Genomic DNA, 23,941 nt, shown 5'->3' on the forward strand with positions numbered 1-23,941 from the left:
GAAGTGGAGATGGCAGGGTTCAGATGGAAAGTTATGTAAAAATTTGGGGTGGGTTTAAACATATAAGCTTCAAGAGAGTGAGTCTATCATAACTGATCCTAGAATCCTGGATTCTTTGACCTGGAAACCCCACAGGACGGGGGTCCTGAATTCTGAGTCCACTTGGTGCTCCCAGGGGCCCAAGAAAACTGCTGATTGGACCCATAGTTGGGTCTCCAGCTTCCGTGCAGTTCCCTGACGTGCCCATGAGTTGATCGCCTGGGTTGCAAGCAACAAAAACCAACTCTCGAACATAGATGCTTTTCTTCCTGTGGAGTCATTTTAGAAACGTACCCACCTTTGGGTGGCTTCGTTCATCCATTCACTCACCCGTTCATTGACTTTTGTTTCAGTGGAGTGGGAAAATACTAGTAGGTACTCTGTTAGGTTGCCATGAGAGTTTAATGAATTGATGCAAGGAAAGTGCTTAGATGATACCACTTCCCTTAGTTACTGTGTGCTGACCACTGAGTTGCAGGACCTGACTGTGCCCTGAAGGAGCAGGTCCTGGCATCACAAATCCATCAGCTGACACCCCAAGGGCTCCCTTGGCTCCTCGGGGCATGTCCTCAGCACCTGCAGCTCCCCTGCCACCTTCAGCCTCCCTACCATAGGTAGACCACTTCCCTGGCTGTCTCTATGGATCTGGGGTCTCCCTGCTCCCTGCAGCCATATGGCAGGGCCCTGCTTCACTTAGAAAGTACCTTGTGGACATCCTCACTCTCAGCTTGTCCTGGACATCCTCATGGCTGGTTCAGACATCAATTCAACTGCTGTTATAGTAGGAGCTAAACTCTCTGCCATTAAAAAAATACGTAAAAGCCATATACATGCATGTTACAGAAGACATTTTAAGGGCTTCAAAAGTGAAAAGTCTGTCTTTCACAGAGTGAACTGCTGATAGCAGTTTCTTGTCCCTCTTTCTGGAAATTTCTATATATATAAGTCTATATATATGTATATTGCTTTTGTTTAAAATACAGGAGATGGGACTTCCCTGGCAGTAACCAGTGGTTAGGACTCTGAACTTCTACTGCAGGGAGCATGGGCTCAGTCCCTGGTCCAGGAACTAAGATTCTCCAAGCTTCACAGTTTGGCCAAGTAATAAACAAATAAAACAAAATACAGGAGATAACCATATCCTATGTAGAAGGTATGTATCTAGTCACTTAATAATTGTCAAGAAATATCCCATGGAACCTGGTGGGCTACAGTCCATAAGATCACAGAGTCAGACACAACTGAGGCAACTTAGCATGTGCTTACACATGCACAATTCATAATGGGAAAAATATATAAAAAATGTATGTATTTGTATTACTAAGTCACTTTGTTGTATAGGAGAAATTAACACAACATTGTATATTAACTATACATCAATAAAAAATTTTAAAATAATTGTCATGAATTTCAACACAGCATTTCATTAAAACAATAATCGTAATTTATCAAATCTGTTTCCCTCCAGATGTACTTTTTTTGTCTTATCTGTAACACTGCACTGAACATCTCTGAATGGAATTCCTAGGTCTGACGTTTACAGGTCAAAGGAGAAAAGCACTGACGCTGTTGATCCATGTGTCACGATGCTCACCTGAGAGATTGTTCCAAGTCCCACTTTCATCCACTCACCTATATTTCGAATCAAAGAGTCTCAATTTATTCAACTCAACACCTGCTAATTTTTGGCTATCTCCTTTGCACATAAAACACTAATCAGTGGGCTTCATGTACTATAATTCTCTGCAGGAATTGGTGAGTCCTCATGTGGATTTGCGGAGTAGGCAATGGCATCCCACTCCAGTACTCTTGCCTGGAAAATCCCATGGATGGAGAAGCCTTGAAGGCTGCAGTCCATGGGGTCACTAAGAGTCAGACACGACTGAGCGACTTCACTTTCACTTTTCACTTTCATGCATCGGAGAAGGAAATGGCAACCCACTCCAGTGTTCTTGCCTGGAGAATCCAGGGATGGGGGAGCCTGGTGGGCTGCCGTCTATGGGGTCACACAGAGTCGGACACGACTGAAGCAACTTAGCAGCAGCAGCATGTAGATTTGTGATGGTGAATTCTGCGTCAGCTTGATTGAGCTGTGGTGCCCAGATATTGGGTCAAACGTTATTCCAGATATTTCAGGATAGGCGTCTTCTTGGATGTGATTAACATGTAAGACTTTGAGTAAAGTAGGTTATCTGCCACAATATGAGTGGGCCTTGTCTGATCAGTCGGAAGCTTTAACTGAACAAAGACAGATTCCCCTGGGCAAGCAGAAGTTCTGCCTTTGGACCTCACCCCACACTCCTCTGCCCACCCCATCAGATTTTGGACTTGTTAGGCCTCCCCAATCACATCTTTCAAAGGGCAGAAAGAAAGACTGAAGTTTCTATTTTTATTTCCTCTTTCACCTTTTATAATTTCTCTTTTCCATATGTTTCTTAGAGGACACAGTACATTAGAACCTGATATATGGATATAATTCATACATAATTACACATGCATTGGAGGAGCAGACTCCAGATCTTTTTGCTGAAATGAGTGTGTGATCAAAGAAAATAATTTTTCTTTGAGAAAAATTTTCTATGAGACCCCTCAAATTTCTTGGCATTACTCTTTATAAATAGCGCTTAAATGATAGAAATTCAAATTTGCTCCTAAATGCAAAAGTGCTCTCCAAAGTGCTTTAAGATCCCAGCAGATACTTACACTGTCTATAGTGAAAAGTGAAAGTGTTAGTTGCTCAGTCGTGTCTGACTCTTTGCGACCCCAAGGACTGTAACCCACCAGGCTCCTCTGTCCATGGGATTATCCAGGCAAGAATACTGGAGTGGGTCACCATTCCCTTCCCTAAGGGATCTTCCCAGCCCAGGAATTGAACCCAGTTCTCCTGAACAGCAGGCAGATTCTTTACTACTGAGCCACCAGGGAAGCCAACACTGTCTATAAAGGAATTCTGTTTTAGTCAAAAAAAAAAAAAAAAAGAAAAAAGGAAGGAAAAGTAAATAGAAAAAACTCACACTGGGCAGAATCTTGAGAACACATGGATGTTTCAATATGTTTTATTCATAGTAATTTCTTTTGCTTCTGCACTGGATTGTTTATACCACAATTTTCAGCTTGCATTTTTACCGATTTTATGGATCCCGTTGTTTCCGGATCTGCAGCGCCTGAGGGAATGCTTTGTAGTGGAAATTTCACGTTTACAGGGACATCACACCACAGTGCTGCCCTGATGGTCCTCACCTGTCTGGCTTCGCTGCTCTGCGCCTTGAGTCAAATGAAAACAATGAAGCCGGGCTGCCTGGGAGCCCAAGGGAACCAGATCCTTCTCCACCCCTGAGACGCTCTCAAGCCTCTCTTTCTGGAAAGAGTGACTCAACAGCTGCTGGGAGAAAAGAGCCTTCCTTCTGCTGGACAAACCTCAGCGTCCACATCACAGCTGGAGCTCGGCTGCTCCTTGGGTCTCTCCAGAGCCCAGGGAGACACGTGCTCGGGCAAATGCCTTGATGTCTCCCTCATGCCTGGCCACGTCTCCTTTGGTAACAGCACCTAAGGGTTCTCCCTAGGATACTCCCTCTCTGCCAGCTGACTCCTCCCCCCTCCCTGGTGTATATCAGGCTTGGCCAATCAGAGGGAAAGTGGCTCACAGGTAACCTGAGCTGGCCAGTACCTGTCAGCCCTGGAAATGGCTGCCGCTGTAGGAGAGAGGCCCTGTCTGTCCCTGGGCATTATGAAACAGCTCACAGACGCATTGTGAGATCCTGAATGGATCCAAGAATGGAGAGAAAATTGAGCCCCGAGATGGGAAGGGTGGGGAGGGAGAGACAGAGACAGAATGAGAGAGATACACGCAGAGAAAATGACACTGCTTCAGCTGGGCAATTCCTGTTGCTATATCCTAAAGTCCATTTCCAAATTTTCAGGTATTGCATCAATAATTCCCTTTTATGAAGCTTGTTTAATTTGTTTTCTGTGTATTCCAAAGGGCCCTGCCTTAGTCTCCATCTTACAGATGATGTGCCTGCAGCTGAGAGTGGTGACAGGACTAAGTCCCCGTGTGGCCTTGAGCTCTTAATCTCTTTGGGCCCCACCACATGACTAGTCTTCACTTCCACAGGCATATACATAAGGCGCACAATCATTGCATGCAGTATGACAGGTGGACGGTCAATCATCTGTTCCAGGTTCTTACCGGGTCCAAGGAGATCTTTGGTTGGAATAAAAGGTGTGAATAGACTCTAGACCCCAATGATGTACTGTTGCCCAGCAGACCACCCACAAACAGTTGGTGAAAACAACAATCATTTATTGAGCTCAAAAACCTGTAGTCTGGGCCGGGCTCTGTGGGAAGAGCTCTCTCTGCTCCAAGAGGCATCAGACTGGGAGTTCACCTGGGGCTGGAGGACCCACTCTCAAGATGGCACACCCCTGTGGCTCCCGGGGGTTACTGTTGGTTCCCCTCCACGTGGGCCTCTCTCAATCAGGAAGTCAGCATTTGCTCACCCAAAACAATGAGGAGTGTCATTTCAGAGGCGAAGCAGGTCCCCCAACAAGTTAAATCGAGAGCTGTACCTGGTGTGACCCAGTGATCACACTCCTAGGTACGCACCCAAGAGGTATGAAAGCATAAAACCACGCAAATGTACATCCGAGTTCAGAGGGGCGGTACTCATAACAACCAGAGATAGAAATACCCCAAAGGTCCATCAGGGGATGAATGAATAAACAAAAGTGATATAAATGCAATCATTTAGCCATTAAAAGGAATGAAGCTATGGTGATCAACACAGCATGGTATTGGCCAGAAGAGACACATCAATCATTGGGACAGACTTTAGAGACCGAAAATAGACCCACATAACTGTGGTCAATTGATTTCTACCATGGAACAAAGCAAAGATCCTCTTTTCAACAACTGGTGCTAACACAACCAGACACATGTCCACAAGCAAAGAAGTCAGTCTACACACAGACATCACACCCTTCACAAAAAGTAACTCAAAATGGATCACAAAGGGTGGAGTGGGAGGGTTGCGAGGGAGGTTCAAGAGGGAGGGAATATATGTACACTCATAGCTGATTCATGTTGTATGGCAGAAACCAACACAACATTGTAGAGTAATTATCATCCAATTAAAAATATATTTAAAAAATAGATCACAGATCTAAATGCAAATTCAAAGTTATAAATTCCTAGAAGGTAACATGGGAGAAAATCTAGATGACCTTGGACTTGATGATGATGACTTTTTAGGTACAATATCCATGAAAGAAATAATCAATAAGCTGGACTTCAATGGTCATGAGTTTGAGCAAACTCCGGAAGTTGGTGAAGGACAGGGAAGCCTGGGTGCTGTGGTCCACGGGGTCGCAAAGAGTCGGACATGAACGAACGACTGAACAACAACTGCAGAACGCAAAATGGTGCAGCCGCTTTGGATGACGGTTTGGTGATTTTTCACAAAACTAACCATCCTCTTCTCATATGAGCTACCAATTGCTCCCCTTGGTATTTACTCATAGGAGCTGAAAACTTATGGGTGTTTATAGCAGCTTTATTCATAATTGCTAAAACTTGGGCACAACCAAGATGTCCTTCAGTGGGTGAAAGGATGAATAAACTGTGGAACATCCAGGCAGTGGAGTACTACGCAGTGTTAAAGAGAATTGTCAAGTCAGGAAAAGACATGGAAGAAATTTAAATGTGTTTTACTAAGTGACAGAAGCCAATCCAAGAAGGCTATAGGCTGATTCTAACCATATGATATTACACAAAAGACAGAGCTATGGCAAAAGTGACAAGATCAGTGCTTGTCAGGGATTGTGGGGAGGAAGGAGGAACAGGTGGAGCACAGGGGATTTTTAGGGCAGTGAAACTACTCTGTATGAGACTATAAAGGGGAATACACGTCACTGCATGTTTGTCCAGATCCATAGATTGTAGGACATCAACAGTGAGTCCTGATGTAGACTCGGGACTCCGGGCAGTGATGGCGTGTCTCTGCAGGGTCATCGACTGTAACAGATGCACCACTCTGGCTCCGGAAGGAGTGCTGATATCAGGGAGAGGTTGGGGATGTGGCAGAGGGTATATGGGAAATCTGTACTTTTCTGTTCAATTTTGCTGTGAACTGAAAGCTTCCCTAAAAAATAAAGTTTAGTAATTAAAAAAAAAGGAGTGATGCACTGACACAGGCTACAACAAGGATGAACCTTGAAAACATTGTGCAGAATGGAAGAAACCAGTCAAAAAAGGCCACTTACGTGTGATGCCGTTTATAGGAAACATCCAGACAGACAGCTGCCAGGAGCTGGGGCAGGAGGGGGGAAGGAGGGCAGGTAACGGGAAAGGTGATGAAAACATGCGGGAACCAGTTACTGACGGTTGCATACCACTGTGAATGCACTTGGTGCCACTGGGTTGTACACCTTTGAATGGTTAATGGTTAATTTTACGTTAAGGGAATTTTTACTGATGATACTTCCTTAAATTTCTTCATGGCTCAGAACACGCAGCAGTTGCTGGTCCTGGGTTGGGTGGAATTCCCCGCCAGGTGGGGGTGGAGCTACAGGGCATGCTGGATCCTGCTCCTTCCCACTCCCCTGGATTGTCTCTGAGCTCTGTTCCCAGGACCCCAGTTCACCCCAAACCAGGTCTCTTCCCAGTGTCTGGGGAGGGGGAGGAACTACAGAAGGGGCCCCAGGGTGGCACGGCCCCGGGCAGGCTCCTGGAACAGCACAACTATCCATCAAGTCTCACATCTGCAGGTCCAGGTGGCATCGAGCACTCCACCCCGCTACCCCCGCCCACCCGAGGGTCAGATTTGTGCTTGTGTCCTGTTGAATCACCCCTTGGAATCTTCTGATTCTGTGCCCCCTGCCTCTCTACCACCACTGTGACCACCCTAGTCCAAGTCTCCATCATCTCTTGCCTGGACCCCTGCCACAGCCTCCACTGCTCTCCCCAAGTCCAGTCAGGACCCCTCCTCCCCACCCCCAACTCATTTTCCAACACTCTAGCCAGAGTGAGTTTTGAAAATGCAAATCTCATCATACACACCCTTGTCCTAAAACCTTGTAAAGGCTTCGAGTTATCTTAGGACAAAGACAAAACTTGTCCCTTGGCAAGTTTTGACAGGGACCTCCACATCCCACATTCTAAGTACCTTTCCTGCCACAGCTCGCAAGCTTCCTCCTTGAAGCAATAGCACTGCCACGCTCCAGTTAAGAGTGTTGCTTAACCTCTCTGAAATTCACGTCCTGCAAAATGAAAAGGGATTATAATCATGTGCCTGGCCTAGGTGAGGTAACTCAGTTCAGTTCAGTCGCACAGTAGTGTCTGACTCTTTGCGACCCCATGAATCACAGCACACCAGGCCTCCCTGTCCATCACCAACTCCCGGAGTTCACTCAGACTCATGTCCATCGAGTCAGTGATGCCATCCAGCCATCTCATCCTCTGTCGTCCCCTTTTCCTCCTGCCCCCAATCCCTCCCAGCATCAGAGTCTTTTCCAATGAGTCAACTCTTCGCATGAGGTGGCCAAAGTACTGGAGTTTCAGCTTTAGCATCATTCCTTCCAAAGAAATCCCAGGGCTGATCTCCTTCAGAATGGACTGGTTGGATCTCCTTGCAGTCCAAGGGACTCTCAAGAGTCTTCTCCAACACCACAGTTCAAAAGCATCAATTCTTTGGCGCTCAGCCTTCTTCACAGTCCAACTCTCACATCCATATATGACCACAGGAAAAACCATAGCCTTGACTAGACGAACCTTTGTTGGCAAAGTGAGGTAACTCAACACACAATAATATGCCCGTTTCCTGAGACAGACCCTCCGCTAAACCCTTGACAAACTCCACTTCCCTGGAATCCTCCTAATGTGCCCGGGAGCTGTGGGTTTGAAACACCATTTCCCAGACGAGGCAGCTGACTTGCCACAGGAGAGCGAGGACTCCAAGCCCAGGTCGAGCCTGCTCCCACAGCCCTGCTCTGTGGACTTTATACTCTCTTCTAGACTTTTCCTGGGCGACTGAGGGCTTCATAAACAATTTACTTTTCTCCCTGATGGGTGCATCTTCAGAAACAGGCTGCTTCTAAGGATTCCAGGGTGTGCCTGAAGTGGGCCCTGCACGGTTTCAAACAAGGGAGATATTTGCAAACGCCTGGCACGTGTGCATCCACATGGGCCCCCATCTCTGGGTCCATCCAGGCCAGCGTGCACCTCCCTCTCTTTTTATAAAGCTCCCATCGATCTGTCTTCAGCCTAGTTAACTCTGGAAACTTGGATTGGATTCGTTCTATTTTATTTATTTATTTTTGGCCGAGAGACTTGTGGGAGCTTAGTTTCCCAAACAAGGATTGAACCCTGGCCCCTGGCAGTGAAAGTTTGGAGTCCTAACCACTGGACAGCCTGATGGGGGGTGGGTGGGCAGCGTCCCTGGATCGGAGTCTAGTACGGCTTGATGGCAAGGAGAAGGGTCCCCTATGGTAGGGAAGTGAGTTTCATTGGTAGGCAGTGGTCTTTGCTGATTTCTAGCTATTTGATTTTTTAAAAACCATGGTGAATCAGTTAGGTGTCAATACTACAAACCTTCATTTGTCTCAGTTCCTGGGCAGCAAGTGAAAATGAAAGTGAAAGTAGCTCAGCTCTGTCTGACTCTTTGCGACCCCAAGGACCATACAGTCCATGGAATTCTCCAGGCCAGAATACTGGAGTGGGTAGCCTTTCCCTTCTCCAGGGGATCTTCCCAACCCAGGGATCGAACCCAGGTCTCCCACATTGCAAGTGGATTCTTTACCAGTTGTGGCACAAGGGAAGCCCAAGAATACTGGAGTGGGTAGCCTATCCCTTCTCCAGGGAATCTTCCTGACCCAGGAATCGAACCAGTATCTCCTGCATTGCAGGCAGATTCTTTACCAACTGAACTATCAAGGAAGCCCAAATAAAAGTAAATAAAACAGAAACATCAAAAACAGACAAGAGAAGTCTAGCACTCCAGCCTAAGGACAATTACTGTTTTGCTCCACTTAAAAGTGACTCAGGATGACTGAGCAGTTGCCTGGAAAGGAAGGAGCAGGCAAGCCCACACCTGAAAGGGGGCTGCATCTTGAAAGGGTGATATTTTAAAACAGTGTGGCAAATATCATCTTACATTCATCTGCTTTCTAGTCAGATATGCAAGTATCCTTGCAAGAATTTTAGAGTTAAGTGTTCAGACTGGTTGTGACTGAAGAAGAGGTGGGGACAGAAAGCACAGCTCTCTTGGGATTTTTGTGGTTGGCTTCAGAAACCCTTTCCCCATTGTGAGCAGACCCTGGACTCCAGATTCAAGTACTCTGGATTCAGGACCCCACTTTCATTTTTTCCCAGCTCTGTAACCTTGCAGAGCAACTTTCCAATCTCTTTGGACTCTTCCTCACCTCTGAATAGGACAGATCTCATTTCAATACCGCGATCTTCCCTGCTGTAACTTTCTTTGGAATTTCTTGAGGGCACTTTTCCTGCAGGGGAATCTCGTGACCAGTCTCAGAAGACCCCTGAGGGCTAATTCTGGAAGAGCCCCAACAAGGTTGCCCAAGGCTCTACAGCTGGTTACTGCCTTGAGTAGCGTTTTATTATTGGCAAAAGAGAGGTGGGCAGGAAACTCACAGTAAATCGTTTCTTTTCTGAAAGAAAATAGCGCCACCATTTCATGTTTGGAGGATCCAAGGAATTTTAGCTCGTTGTAAACATTACTTTGCCAACAAAGGTCCATCTAGTCAAGGCTGTGGTTTTTCCAGTGGTCATGTATGGATGTGAGAGTTGAACTGTGAAGAAGGCTGAGCGCTGAAGAATTGATGCTTTTGAACTGTGGTGTTGAGACTCTTGCGAGTCCCTTGGACTGCAAGGAGATCCAACCAGTCCATCCTAAAGGAAATCAGTCCTGGGTGTTCATTGGAGGGACTGACGTTGAAGCTGGAACTCCAATACTTTGGTCACCTGATGTGAAGAGCTGATTCATTGGAAAAGACCCTGATGCTGGGAAAGATTGAGGGCAGGAGGAGAAGGGGGTGACAGAGGATGAGATGGTTGGATGGCATCATCAACTCGATGGACATGGGTTTGGGTGTACCCCGCAAGTTGGTGATGGACAGGGAGGCCTGGTGTGCTGTGGTTCATGGGGTCGCAAAGAGTTGGACATGACTGAGCGACTGAACTGAACTGAAACAACTCAGGAAACAGAGGCAAGTGTAAAGAATAAAAATGAAAAGCAGTGGTATTCCCAGCAATACTGGTAAGCAGGAATAACATTCCTGAGAATTGTCTATAGTTTGGGACTGTTTTTCCTATAGTACCCACAAACACGCTTTTATGCTCTTTAAATACAATACAACCACATTTTATATTGTGTTTATATTCATATATAAATAACATTGCATTATTACATATGGACATTCTATACACAATACATTGCATGTAAGTTAAATAAGCAGGGTAACAATATACAGGATTGACCACACTCCTTTCCCAATTTGGAACCAGTCCCATTGTTCCATGTCCTGTTCTAACTGTTGCTTCTTGATCTGCATATAGGTTTCTGAGGAGGCAGGTAAGGTGGTCTGGTATTTCCATCTCTTTAATAAGAATTTTCCACAGTTTGTTGTGATCCACACAGTCAAAAGTTTTAGCATAGACAATGAAGGAGAAGTCGATGTTCTTCTGGAATTCTCCTGCTTTTTGTATGATCCAACGAATGTTGGCAATTTGATCTCTGGGTCCTCTCTGCCTTTTCTAAGGATACATAACAAACATCACAATACAGAACAAACATCAATTACACATAAAATATATATCACATATAATTAATATATATTTTTCCAGGAGCGTGTCTTTGAATCTGTGACGACCCTGGGAACCCCTGTGCTCGCCTGCTACTCAGGGGAACCCCGCTGCAGCAGTGGCCAGAGCTTGCACAACTCAACTACAAGTCCCAGCATTCCACGCGCTAGCACGCGTCGGGGGGAATGGGACCACAAGTACCAGCAGGCTTCGCGCAGACGCAGGAACCACGAGTCCCAGAATGCACTGCTCGAGGCTTGCGCAGGGCCCTCCGGGACATGTAGTCGTCTATGGCGCTAATTCCTATTCATTAGACCGCAAAGAAAATGCAAATTCCTCGAACGGTCCACCAACGCGACTTTTCAGGGGCTAGTGAGAAGCCTGAACGCGTGACAGAAAAGTAAGAAGTTTGGAGGCCAATCTGTGGCGCGGGTGCAGGACCCGTGCGCATGCCCGGCGGTCGTCGGCGCCAGCCCAGCGCGCGCTGGAGACTCCGAGCGGCAATCCTCGCCCTCGCGCCCCGCCCCGACCCCGGTTCCCCTCCCGGTGAGCCTGCGCAGATGGTGCAGGGCGGAGGGCCGCGGGGAGGGACTCGCGGCGCCTGCGCAGAGCGGCGGCTTCTCTCGCGAGGACGGACGCCATTATCGCATCTCCCCGACAAACACCACGAGAATTCCGCAGCCCACACGGTAATTGCAGCTCCCGCAGCCGGTCGCGTCTCCACCTCCCCCTTCCCGCGGGGCGAGAGCGAGAGCGAGATCTCCCCTCCTCCCTCCTCCCTGCGCCCTCCTCCGGCCGCGGCGCCCGCGCCGCCGCCCCCGCCCCCCCGACAAGGCGACCGGCCCCAACGGCCCGCCGTCCTGTGCGCCCCCGTCTCAGCCCTGTCAAGCCTCCTGCCCGCCGCGCTTCAGCGCACCCGCACCTGGCTCCGGCCGCCCATCCCCCGGCCCGCCGCCCCCGCCGTCACGGTGCGCGGGGTCGGTCGCGGAGCGGGCCTCCCTTCCGGGACCAGGCCCGCAAGAGCAGCGTCCGGCCGCGGGCGGGCGGGGTGGGGTCCTGCTGCTGTTGCTGCGGTGTAGCCGCTCCGGGTCGTGAGCCCACGGGCGAGCAGGTGGCTAGGCGGCTCCCCCCGAGAGGTCGGAGGCCGCGGACGCGGGGACAGCGGCTGCGGGCGGAAGTGCGGGAGGCGGCTGTTTTCGCTGGGCGGGCGGCGGGCCCGGGTGAGGGGCGGCCCTGGGGACCCCTGCCCGGTGCTCGGAATCTCCGAGCCGCCGGTAACGTTAACTCCGTGTGTTTAAAGCTCCTTTGCCCCCCTTTGTCTGGCGATTAAAATAAGCGTGTGCTCCTGGGACGTCGGGTCCTGTCGCGGCTCCAATTTTGAGAAAGCGGATGCCGTGTGTGGGTCCAGTGCTGCGGCCGGTCCCGCCAGCGTTTCCAGCGCTTCTCATCGCGGCGGTCCGGTCAGGTGGACAGGGAGGTGGCTGCGGCCCACGGAGGGAAGGGGCTTCCCTGGGACACACGGCCAGGTTTGAACGCGATCTGTCCCAAGTCCATGTTCTGAAAAAATTGCACACGTTTGATACTTTAATAAAGTAATGCCACAAAGTGTCAATGGAAAACTATAGAACAACAGCCCTCACCCCACCTCCCAGTTCCACTCCTCCAAGACTTTATTTTTTTGCTGTTTCTTGAGGAAGTTCTTCGTAGCTAAAAATAATAAGCTGGCACTTTCCTGGTTTTATACATTCCTGACTTGCTGTTAACAGATAGGATGACTGACTTTTTCATATCGCATCTCACCTCTATCCCCTGAATTCACTATGTTCAGTTAGTTCAGATTGTTTATAACTAAGCAGATATTACTTCACAGCCAGGTAGTCTATTTCCACTGTTATACGGGTTTTTGCTTTTTTCTGTTGTTGGTGATGGCCTTTCTTTTCCTTTGCACTTTCTATTCCTGTTGACTCTACCTTTTATTTATTTATTTATTTTTACTGTTCCCTGAGGCATGTGGGATCTTAGTTCTCTGGGGATTGAACCTGTACCCCCTGCAATGGAAGCATGGAGTCTCAACCACCGGACTGCTAGGGAAGTCCCACTTTACCTTGTTTTAGATTCTGAAGGATGGCACTAAATCTCTCTTACCGTCTCCAGCCTTGTGGTGTTCTTTTTCTGATCTGGATTGTTTACTCCTTGGACCAGCAGCGGTATCATCCTGATACTTTCTTTTACTATACAACTGAGTTTGTTCAGGTCTCACGTTTTAATCTTGACTTCCTTTATTTCAGTGAGCACCTACTGCCAAGTAGCCTTATTCCTTTTGGATAACTCTTCAGGATCCTCTTTGGTGTTAAGACATTCCCCCAAAATGTAGAGTCCTACTCTGACTGCTTTCTGACTCTGGGGACTTGTCCTTCAGCTCTGGAATTTGAAAGTCTCTTGTGTCACTTGAGAATGTCTTCTGCTCTGCTTTTGGTGGTTGTTTAGTCGCTAAGTTGTGTCCGACTCTTGTGACCCCATGGACTGTAGCTCGCCAGGCTCCTCTGTCCATGGGACTCTCCAGGCAAGAATACTGGAGTGGATTGCTATTTCCTTCTCCAGCTCTGCTTTTACTCTTCTGTTTTAGGAGTTTCTGTTAGTTTGATGATGGACATCTTGGATTAATCCTCTGAATCTTCTGTCATTATCCTCTTCCTGTGTCATCTTATTCTTGTTTCTGGGATAGAAACATTTATCCTCCAATCCTACTTTAAAATTTTTTATTTCCACAAAGTTTAATTTATAGGATTTATAATGTTTCTTTTTCATAATAACGTATTGTTTGATGAATGCATTATCTCCTTGACTTTGAAGATACTAGTAAGGATTTTTTTAGTTCCCTTTTGTTCTCTGATTTCTTGTGTCCTATTGTGTCACTGTTTTCCTCTTTTTAAAAAGGCTGGCTTTTAGCTTTGTGTGGCAAGTACTCTTCAAATACTGGTAATTGTTGTTGTCTAAGGTCAGAGGAAGCAGGCAGAGAACTTGTGAGTTTGGGGGGCTGATTTTTTTGGTCACATCCACATGGTGGCTTATGGAATTTTTGTTCCTCAACCAGGGATTGAACCTGGGCCCACAGCAGTGAAAGCATGGTGTCCTGACCTCTGGACCACCGGGGAATTCCCCTGTGGGACTACTTTTGAAAATGTGCAGGTTTCCTATTGAGTTTTGGGGAACTTTTTGTTGTGCTGGGATCTCAAATGCCAGAAGGCAGATTTTCTCTGGGCCTCTCAGCTTAAGGAAGATGCCTTTGATTGGGGGCTGCTCCACTTGGTCTAGGAAGGGCCCTTGTACAGCTCTTCGTACGGGACCTGACTTCCATGTGCAGGCACAACCCTTGCCCTCTCCTGGTCTGGAGTCCTAGCCTTTATAGGCTTGGAGGCCTCCTTTGTTGTATCCACTCCTGTGTGCTCCGATTACTGTTTCCTCTTCCCCCATTAATCTTTCTGGTCTGCCAGAAATTTGCAGAATCTCTTGCACATCTTATCTTCTTTCTTGTGGATTTATTATATGATACTAAAAGTCACTTGAATGGGATGAGCAGAGTTCACCTCTGAGGCCAGTCGCTCTGTGTGAGTAGGTATTCCAGCATCCCTTCTCATCACCCTGCTCTCCTGCCTCCTGTTGACTGGTAATGAATGCCCAGTGGCAGCGGGATGACTGGCCAAATCTTGGTCCCCGTGGGCTCCTCCTCTGCATTGCACTTGTGGGCGGATGGTGTTTGTTCCCATTGGATTTTCTCCTGGCTCCAGAGCCATGGAAAGGTGCCAGGCTTAGCTGGGGAATGCCAACCATAGACGGTGTTAGAGCAAAGATTGTGGTTTTAGCCTCTGCAGGGGGCTTGTCTTGTATCAGTGGGCCAGAGTTAAGGATTGCCTCTAGGCAAGCGGTGATTACTGTGCTTGAAGTGTAACCTTGATGCATTTTAGTTGATTGTCCTTTGAAAGCTATGAATAGTGAAATACACCAGTTGTGTTTGCCAGGGCCTTGCTAGTGGAGGCATTGCCATCACTGGGCATTTGTGAGAAACATGGACTCTCAAGCCCTGTCCAGATGTATGGAATCAATCTGCAGCTTTATAAACTTATCCTTTTGAAGGAACTTTAGATTTACAGAAAAGTCACAAGAATAGTTCAGGAGCTTTCCTGTGCCCTTTACCCACTTCCCTTAACATTGACACCTTACATTATCAGATAGCCTCATGAAAATCAGAAACTTAACATTGTCACACAGTACTGCTAGCTCAAATGTGGACCTTGTGAACTTCAGTTTTCTACTAATGTCCTTTTTCTGTTTCAGGATCTAATCCAGGACCTCACTCTGCATTTAGTTGTCATGTCTCCTTTAGTCTCTTCCAATTTGGGATGTTTACACATCTCTCCCAAAATGTTTATAAATTACAAAGAAAGAATTATAACCTCACAGTGGAAAAACCTGGCATCTCCAGTAATAAGACATAATGATATCACGTTCTCTGATGATATGCATTGAGAAAAACGCATACATGAAGTCTAATCATGAGAAAACCCAAATTGAGGCACATGCGCCAGAATCTTGACTAGTGTGCCTCAGAAACGTTCCAGGTGTTGAAAGGTAGCGAAAGATTCAGAATTTGCAAGTTAAAAGATTGTCAGGTATAGTACATGCGCTTGCTGAAGAAATACTTCTGTGCTAGATGGTCCACAAGGAGCTAAGAGAGAAAGACCCACCAGTCTTGTTTGCTGCTGCTGCTGCTGCTGCGTCACTTCAGTCATGTCTGACTCTGTGTGACCCCATAGACGGTAGCCCACCAGGCTCCCCCATCCCTGGGATTCTCCAGGCAAGAACACTGGAGTGGGTTGCCATTTCCTTCTCCAATGCATGAAAGTGAAAAGTGAAAGTGAAGTCGCTCAGTCATGTCTGACTCTTAGTGACCCCATGGACTGCAGCCTACCAGGCTCCTCCATCCATGGGATTTTCCAGGCAAGAGTACTGGAGTGGGGAGCCATTGCCTTCTCCACCAGCCTTGTTTGGTGGGTGGTAAATGGTCTGCCTTGCGCAGGCTCTAGGTGAGTCTGTGTAAACAGCTCATTGATAACACCCTTATAGCTTACTAGCCTTAGTTTTTCTTCACGATCTCATCTACAGTATAAATTCTGAAGACTTCAGCTATACAGTTAAATACATGATATCATAATGCCAGACTGACTTTAAAATGTCCTGTGACTTTACCACTTTTAACTATTTAAATCTGGAAAAAATAAGCATTTTCTCATTTTGAAGAAAGGAGTTCTGCGGGTAATGTGTATTAAGGTTCTTATTGAGAATGTCTTAGAAAAATGTGTAAAAAGCCCTTCCTTTCCAAGAGGAGGATAAAGATCATTATTGTGTCCTCTGACTTCACATACTTGATGGTCAGAAAAACAAAAGCACATAGTGAATTGTTCACTGGAGGTGCCCTGAACTATTCTGAAATGTTCATTGGAGTTTGAAGGAATTTGACAGCATCTCTTGGGTCCTGTGGTTGCAAGTTGCTCTTAAAAAGTGACACATGCTTCTTCTTCGGGGATAGAACCTGGAGCTCACTTAACAGCTCAGAAGAATAGACTCCTAGCATCAACCCTCCTTTCAGAGTACTTTTAAGAAATCTCAGCCCTTTGGTTTCTTACTTTTGTGTAGTTTGTGAAACCAGTTTAAAATGAGAGCTGTAGCTAATCATCTCATCTTATGCCGTCTGCCTTTCTGTCAGCTCTGTCTGTGCCCGGCCTACCTCCTGGGAAGATGGGGCTGTCTTCAGATGTAGAGGGCATGCTATTGACCCTGTCTCATCCCCTACCCTCCCGCCCCAGCCAAGCATCCCTTCATCATAATAGTACGTCTTCCCGGGTATGTCTAAGAGGAGGCTGAGCTTGGGATGACCACCCAGAGCCTGCCCCTGCTTGAAACCCATGGATGCTTTTGAATTAAACTGTGATGGAAACCTTAACTTCCCAAGCAGATAGCACACCCGAAGCATTGTGGAAGTCACCTGAAATGATTCCATTTTTGAATTAAATTCTTTGTGTTTTTCACATTTACCCATTGTCAAGGACCGTCCGATTTGATTTTATGTTTTGGACCACCTGCCTTCATGGTGGGGTGAACAGTAAGATGGCCTTGTCTTTATAGTGACCCTCATATGGAGTGGGGGGATGTTGTGATGGTGCTGACCGCTGCCCCAGACAGGTGACCCATAAGGTTGGATTGCTGACAATACATAGATGGTGGAAGAATGAAATCCATCAGCAAAGGCCAGAGAAGGTGAAGAGATGAGAACAGGTAGAGAGGTGAGGGGAGTGTCTGTGGAAGGTGACTATACTTCCCTTGCGCTGAGCCCTTCTGTGTTAACGTTTAGAGTAGTTGAGTGCGGGGAATGCTCTGAAAGAGTGAGTGGGCAGGAAGAGCCCGGGTAGGAGAGGTGGGTGGGGGTGGAGTGGTGTCGAGAAGCTGGGGACTGCGTTGAGTGGCTTGGGGCAGAGCCCTGTACTGACAAACCTTTTGTAATAAAGATTTACATCGTGTGCTGCAAAGAATGCCGCTTCTGGTCTCTATTTTCCTTTCTCTTCATGATGGAAAGTCATCAAATAACTTGAAGCAGAATTACACCTTTCTAAAGTGGCAGTGGGTTTGGATAAACTGGCAGGGAAAACTTGGTGCTGGCATTTCCTTGTTGGTGTGAACTGTGCGCCCCTTGAGTGTGCTAAGAGCCCCGGGCACCTTGATCTTCCTGGTTGGAGCGGGGACAACTCGGGCTGGGTGCCAGCTGTCACCACCAAGTACACCCTGTGGTCGCATTGGCAGGTGGGCTGCAGGATGGGACAGCCTGCTGCTACACTGTCCTGGGAGCGATCGTGGCTGGAGCCAGGGTGGACCTCAGGATCAGGTGCTGTGGCACGCTGCCTTCTCTGCTGGGATCTTCTGCAAACACACCGCGTAATTCACGACCTCTCCAACTATCCCCTTCTCCCCACCCTGATTTTGACTGAATCTGTCCCAGGCTAGGTGTCCTGTTCACCAGCGAAGAGGCACAAACACAGTTTGTAGTTATGTGGCCTTCTGGTTTTGAAATGAAACACTTGATGGATTTTTTAAGGTTTGCGGGATTCAACTAACACATTTTTTTGTGGAAAAAAAATGGCTTTAATATTTTTTACATTATTTTAAATTTGTGTGATTTAAGTTTATGTAATTCAGGTGTGTATAAAATGCAGTCCTACTGTGTTAGGAGAGAGGAGGTTGAAGGGGTGCAGGAGGATGAAAGCAAAGTGTGCAGCCTGGGCTCCTTCCATGCCAAGCGTCAGTAAAACACTCCACTCCCCTGGCTTCACTGGTCCTCACTGCTTCTGAGATCATTCAAGAGCTCAGGAAGCCTGCTTTTCCTCCTTGGGATTTCTGTAGATGTGCTGTAACCGGAAGCAGAAATTGCTCCTTCCAGCCAATAGTAGGCGAAGCAGGCAGAGTCAGTTCAGGCTGGAGCACCCTCAGGAAGCCACCATCATTTTTCTGCTTCTCAGTAAAAGTTCCTGTTTCTTTATCCCCCGTCTCAGTCTCCAGGCAGTTTCAAGAGTCTAGAGGTGCCACTGCTGATGTTAAATGCTCTGCTCCAGAGAAGTCGACAGACTTTCTGTAAGGGACTGGATGAGTAAACAGTTCTGGCTTTGGGGTCCTTCCCAACCACTCAACTCTGCCTTGGCAGAAGCCAAAGTAGACGTGGCTGTTTTCCAATAAAACTTTTTTACAAAAACTAACTGCTGGTGGGGCCTGCCTATCAGACTGTGGTCTGTGACTCCAGACACCGTGCTAATGCAGGTGGAAGATGTCCAGGCGGGGAGTCAGCAACACCGAGCTGATGGTGAGGGGTGCTCCCGTTGGGTCCCTCTCTGCACAGGCCACTCCTCCAGCAGCTGTGCCCGTCACCGCTGACTTGAAGGGTCTGGAGGTTTTATTTTGGAAAAATCTACGCGGAGAGAAAAGTCAGAGGCAGCCCTGCTGAAGTATAATTGGTGTCAGATGAGAGCGCATCTTTCTGTACTTAGCACTGTTCTTTGGAACAAAAGCCTTAGCAACTCTTCATAGGAACTGGGTTTGGATTTTTTTCAGGCTTGAAAGTTGTAAGAATAGTACAAATGATTATGATGTAGTCTTCTCTTAGGGCCTCAGATGCTAATATTTTACATTTGCCCTATCCTTTCTCTTCTCTGCAGCTCTTCTGTGTTTGTGCGTGAGTGTTTTTCTTTTTTCCCAAAACAGTTTAAGCTATAATGTCCCGTTAACCTTAAACATTTAAGTGGCTGTTTCATGCAAACAAGGGTATTCTCTTATATAACCACAGTACAGTGTTCAAGGCTAACAGAGTCTTAATCAAGAGAACGTGCTGGTCATAGCTAACACCCTTTTCCAAAAACCCAAGAGCGACTACGTATAGACATCACCAGATGGTCAGTACCGAAATCAGATGGATTATGTTCTTTGGAACCGAAAATGGAGAAGCTCTATATGGTCAGTAAAAACAAGACCTGGAGCTGACTGTGGCTCAGATCATGAGCTCCTTATTGGAAAATTCAGGCTTAAATTGAAGTAGGGAAAACCACTAGGCCATTCAGGTATGACCTGACTAAAATAAGGCGCCTTGAGTTAGGTATGGCTTAACTCAAATACAGTGGAAGTGACAAATAGATTCAAGGGATTAGATCTGATGGAGTGTCTGAAGAACTATGGACAGAAGCATGTAACATTGTACAGGAGGCAGATACGAAAAGCACCCAAAGAAAAAGAAGTGCAACAAGGCAAAATGGTTGTCTGAGGAAGCCTTACAAATAGCTGAGGAAAGGAGAGAAGCAAAAGGCAGGGAGAAAGGGAAAGATACAGCCATCTGAATGCAGAGTTCCAGAGAATAGCAAGGAGAGAGAAGAAGTCCTTAAATGAACAATGCAGAGAAACACAGGAAAAACAGTAGGATGGAAACGACTGGAGATCTCTTCAAGAAAAGATACCAGGGGAACATTTCATGCAAGGATGGGCACAGTGAAGGACAGAAATGGCAAGGACCTAACAGAAGCAGAAGAGATTAAGAAGAGGGGGTGAGAATACACAAGAACTATACAAAAAATGTCTCAATGACCTGGATAACCACAATGGAGGTTAGACATCCTGGAATGCAAAGTCAAGTGAGCCTTAGGAAGCATCACTATGAACAAAGCTAGTGGAGGTGATGAAATTTCAGCTGAGGTATTTCAAATCCTAAAAGATGATGCTGTTAAAGTGCTGCACTCAATATGTCAGCAAATTTGGGAAACGCATCAGTGGCCACAGGGCTGGAAAAGGTCAGTTTTCATTCCAATCCCAAAGAAGAGCAATGCCAAAGAATGTTCAAACTACTCTGCATTTGCACTCATTTCACGTGCTAGCAAGGTAATGCCCAAAATTCTTCAACACTACATGAACTGAGAAATTCCAGATATACAGGCTGGGTTTATAAAAGGTAGAGGAGACAGATCAAATTGCCAACATTCATTGGATCATAGAGAAAGCAAGGGAATTTCAGAAAAACATCTACTTCTGTTTCATTGACTACATTAAAGCTTTAGACTATGAAGATCACAACAAACTGGAGAATTCTTAAAGAGACAAGAGTACCAGACCACCTTACCTGTCTCTTGAAAAACCTGTATGCAGGTCAAGAAGCAATAGTTAGAACCAGACATCAAACAACAGACTGGTTCAAAATTGGGAAAGGAGTGCATCAAGGCTGTATATCATCACCCTGCTTATCGAACTTATATGCAGAATACATCATGTGAAATGCTGGGCTGGATGAATCAACAAGCTGGAATCAAGATTGCCGGGAGAAATATCAATAACCTCAGATATGCAGATGATACCACTCTAATGGCAGAAAGTGAAGAACTAAAGAGCCTTTTGATGACGGTGAAAGAAGAGGGTGAAAAAGCTGGCTGAAAACTCAGCATTCAAAATACTAAGATCATGGCATCCGATCCCATCACTTCATGGCAAATAGAAGGGTAAAGAGTGGAAACAGTGACAGATTATGTTTTCTTGAGCTCCAAAGACACTCCAGATGGTGACTGCAGCCACGAAATTAAAAGACACCCCTTGGAAGAAAAACTATGATAAACCTAGACAGCGAATTAAAAAAACAAAAACATCACTTGGCCGACAAAGGGTCTGTATAGTCAAAGCTATGGTTTTTCCGTAGTCAAAGCTATGGTTTTTCCAGTAGTCATGTACAGATGTGAGAGTTGGACCATAAAGAAGGCTGAGCGCCAAAGAATTGATGCTTTGAGTAGTTGTGCTGGAGAAGACTCTTGAGAGTTTCTTGGGGTGTGTGGAGATCAAGCCAGTCAGCCCTGAAGGAAATCAACTCTGAATGTTCTTTGGAAAGACTGATGCTGAAGCTGAAGAGTTGGGCACGACTTAGTGACTGAACAACAACAACAGTTTTCAAAATTAGGAATCTCATTGATGCAGCTGTGTTATCTAAGCACCAGATCTACTTCAGATTTTGCTTTTTACTGATTATCCCAGTAATGTCCACTCCTTTTTTTTTGTTGGCCGCAAGGTGCAGCCTGTGGGATCTTAGTTCCCCAACTGGGGGTAGAACCTGTGCCCCTTGCACTGGGAGTGCACAGCCTGAACTGGACCACCAGGGATGTCCCATTATGTCCTTTTGTTTTTTTAAGCAAAAGAGAAAGGGACTCCTTTAATAACTTTGGATATATTTTCCCCAATAATATTTGCCCTGGCCAATATGATCACAAATTAGGCACCATACTCCTTACAAACTGAAAATTGAATAGCATCAAAAGCGTGCATGTTTATTGTTGACAGAAATCACCTTGAATCATTTCCATCTGCCGTTCTGTTTGATGGAGGGAGGGGAGGCTGTGAGTAGAGGTCAGAGGCAGCATACCAGGCGGTTTCTAAGGTCTCCACAGACCACTGGTCGCACATGCAGATGTGGTGGGATTGTGAAGTGCTAGAGTTGCATACCCAGAGAACATGACCTTACGTGGTGGCATTTGCTAGGTTTATGAGAAGTTCTCTGAGGTCACTCTCTAGTATATATAGTCCTGTTGGCTCGGGTAAAGGTTATTTTGGGGGGCTGCTTCTGTTCAGTGGTGGACCCTTTTATTTATCAAAGTGCAGTTGACCCTTAGACAATGTGGGGTTGGGGAGCCAGCCTTCATGGAGTGGGAAATCGGAGTGTAGCTTGCAGTAGGCTGTCCATATCCATGCCTCTGCACCCTCAGATTCAACCAGCTGCAGCTCCTGCAGTGCTGTAGGGTTTACTGCTGAAAAAAGTCATGAGGCTAAGGTGCTTAAGCCTACAGATCCGGTATATTGATACAGTCCTGCATCTTTGGCTGATGTCATATTTTATGTTATCAGAGTAATACTTCACAGCGTAAGCTGTTTAGTAGCTACCAGGGAAGAATTAAAATTTTAGGGCACTAGGTATGTAGAAGCCAAAGCTTTTATTGCAAGATATGTGTAGACCTCTGTAGTGTATTTACATTTATAGTTGGCAGTTAGTGAATCAAGTAAGAGTTGCTTTTAATTGCTTTTATGGTTTCTATTTTATAGTAGACATTATCTGAAATTCACTTTAATGTGTGTGTGGTTCTTAGGCTTTCTTTTTAGAGCTGTAATTCCTGAAGGCAGTAGTTGACAAAGTGTGGGCCCCAGAACCCTGGGGATATCCTGGAGACCTTCCCAGCTGTGAGAGTAGTTTTCATAATGATTGTCAAGAGGTCATTTGCCTTTTTTTGCTGACATTTAGACTGAGTCCCCGAGCTGCAGGGATTCTTCACTGCTGTGCAATTCGGAAAAGCCATTCTCACCTAAGAATGTCCTTGATGAAGCAATAAAAATCATTCATTTTGTTAAATCTCAGCCCTGAGTAGAGCCCCTTTCAGTACTCTGTAACAAAACAGGATGTGTGTGGAGAGTGCTTCTGCGTTTTGGAGTTGGAAAGTTGCTTGGAGGACAGGCCCTTCTGCAATTACTGGGTTGTTAGCTGAACCAGCCGTTCTTTTTCATGGTCCACTGGAGCAGACTAGTTGACATGTTACCAGTATTTCTTACTAAGTAGCCAGTTAGCCTGTGACTGCAAGGAAAGCAGCTAACCCTACTGCCAGTGGTAACATTTGGGCTTCCAAGTGGAACTGGAATTCCAGAAAGCTTTGTCTGCCACTGTGAGCCTGCAGCTTCCTAATATGTCAAGACTTTTCTGATGAGATCATTGCTGATACTAAGGAATGTGATGCTTTAGATAATCTGTAATAAACAACATTTGGAAAATCTGCCTAGCTCACTGAGCCAGTATTTTCCAGATGACCAAATCAGACCTGGGTCAGTGTCCATTTCAAGTGCAAGACAGATCAGTGGATTTTAAAGTAATAACGTTAAGAAAAGTTCACCAGTGAGGTTTTAGATTCCTCACCGCAGCTTGCCTTCAGGGAGAAATAAAGCCCTTGATGAGTGTGTTGGGGTTGATTACAGAGCGCTTCTGCCGCTACCTGAACACGCTGCTCAGGTGCACCACCCCCTCCCAGCTGCGCCTCTGGTGGGGCCGGCTCTTTCTCTGCAGCAACAGATGGGAGAACCTAGTTGTTTTCCAGTAAGTCTGACATCGAAGAAATTTGTAGAAATGCAAAACTGGGTCTCTCTTCTTGCTAAGGTTTTGCTTTTATTATTTTGGGAACTCTCGTAATTTTTGGTTAAAAAAAGTTTTTTGTGTTAATATGTATTGTATCGATTTTTGTAATTTTTAGATGAATAAAGTGTTCACACATTTTCTGTTCTAATCTCCGAGATGGGGATGTTGTTAGACACACGGCCACGAGCACAAGCTCACCAGCTTTCAGAGGGGAGGGGCTGCCGAGAGCAGTGCATCTCGACCGAGGACTGCGGTGCTGTGGGAGCAGCTGAAGCCGGCCACTTCCCTTTCTTGCCCTGGTGGTTTGTATGGGGAGGTATATCCATTTTGGGAAGTGTGACTAGAAGTGGCCA

The 23,941-nt window shown here is 46.4% G+C and overlaps 2 protein-coding genes and 1 long non-coding RNA gene across 9 annotated transcripts in view; 1 reads left to right on the top strand and 2 right to left on the bottom strand.

Annotated features, from left to right (window-relative positions):
- The window catches only part of CA5A (carbonic anhydrase 5A), a 31,864-nt gene extending 24,406 nt beyond the window's left edge, over positions 1-7,458 (bottom strand). The window contains exon 1 of the mRNA XM_025268512.3: positions 6,301-7,458. Coding sequence (XP_025124297.2) covers positions 6,301-6,427 — 127 coding nt within the window. The 5' untranslated portion in view covers positions 6,428-7,458. The remainder of the gene's footprint in view (positions 1-6,300) is intronic.
- A 2,945-nt stretch (positions 7,459-10,403) lies between these two features.
- LOC123330228 lies at positions 10,404-11,992 on the bottom strand. Its single transcript, XR_006545967.1, has 2 exons — positions 11,778-11,992; positions 10,404-10,807 (listed from the first exon to the last, which is right to left on the bottom strand). It is a non-coding gene; the product is annotated as an uncharacterized LOC123330228 (long non-coding RNA).
- The window catches only part of LOC102414710 (BTG3 associated nuclear protein), a 69,064-nt gene continuing 56,353 nt past the window's right edge, over positions 11,231-23,941 (top strand). For 2 of the 7 annotated variants that reach the window (XM_044931148.1, XM_044931149.1), the window contains exon 1: positions 11,231-11,544. In XM_044931148.1, coding sequence (XP_044787083.1) covers positions 11,305-11,544 — 240 coding nt within the window. In that variant the 5' untranslated portion in view covers positions 11,231-11,304. The remainder of the gene's footprint in view (positions 11,545-23,941) is intronic. The other 5 variants (XM_044931145.1, XM_044931146.1, XM_044931150.1 and 2 more) reach the window with 4 other exon arrangements.

This window comes from Bubalus bubalis, chromosome 18, assembly GCF_019923935.1.
Source record: "Bubalus bubalis isolate 160015118507 breed Murrah chromosome 18, NDDB_SH_1, whole genome shotgun sequence".
Lineage (NCBI taxonomy): Eukaryota > Metazoa > Chordata > Mammalia > Artiodactyla > Bovidae > Bubalus > Bubalus bubalis.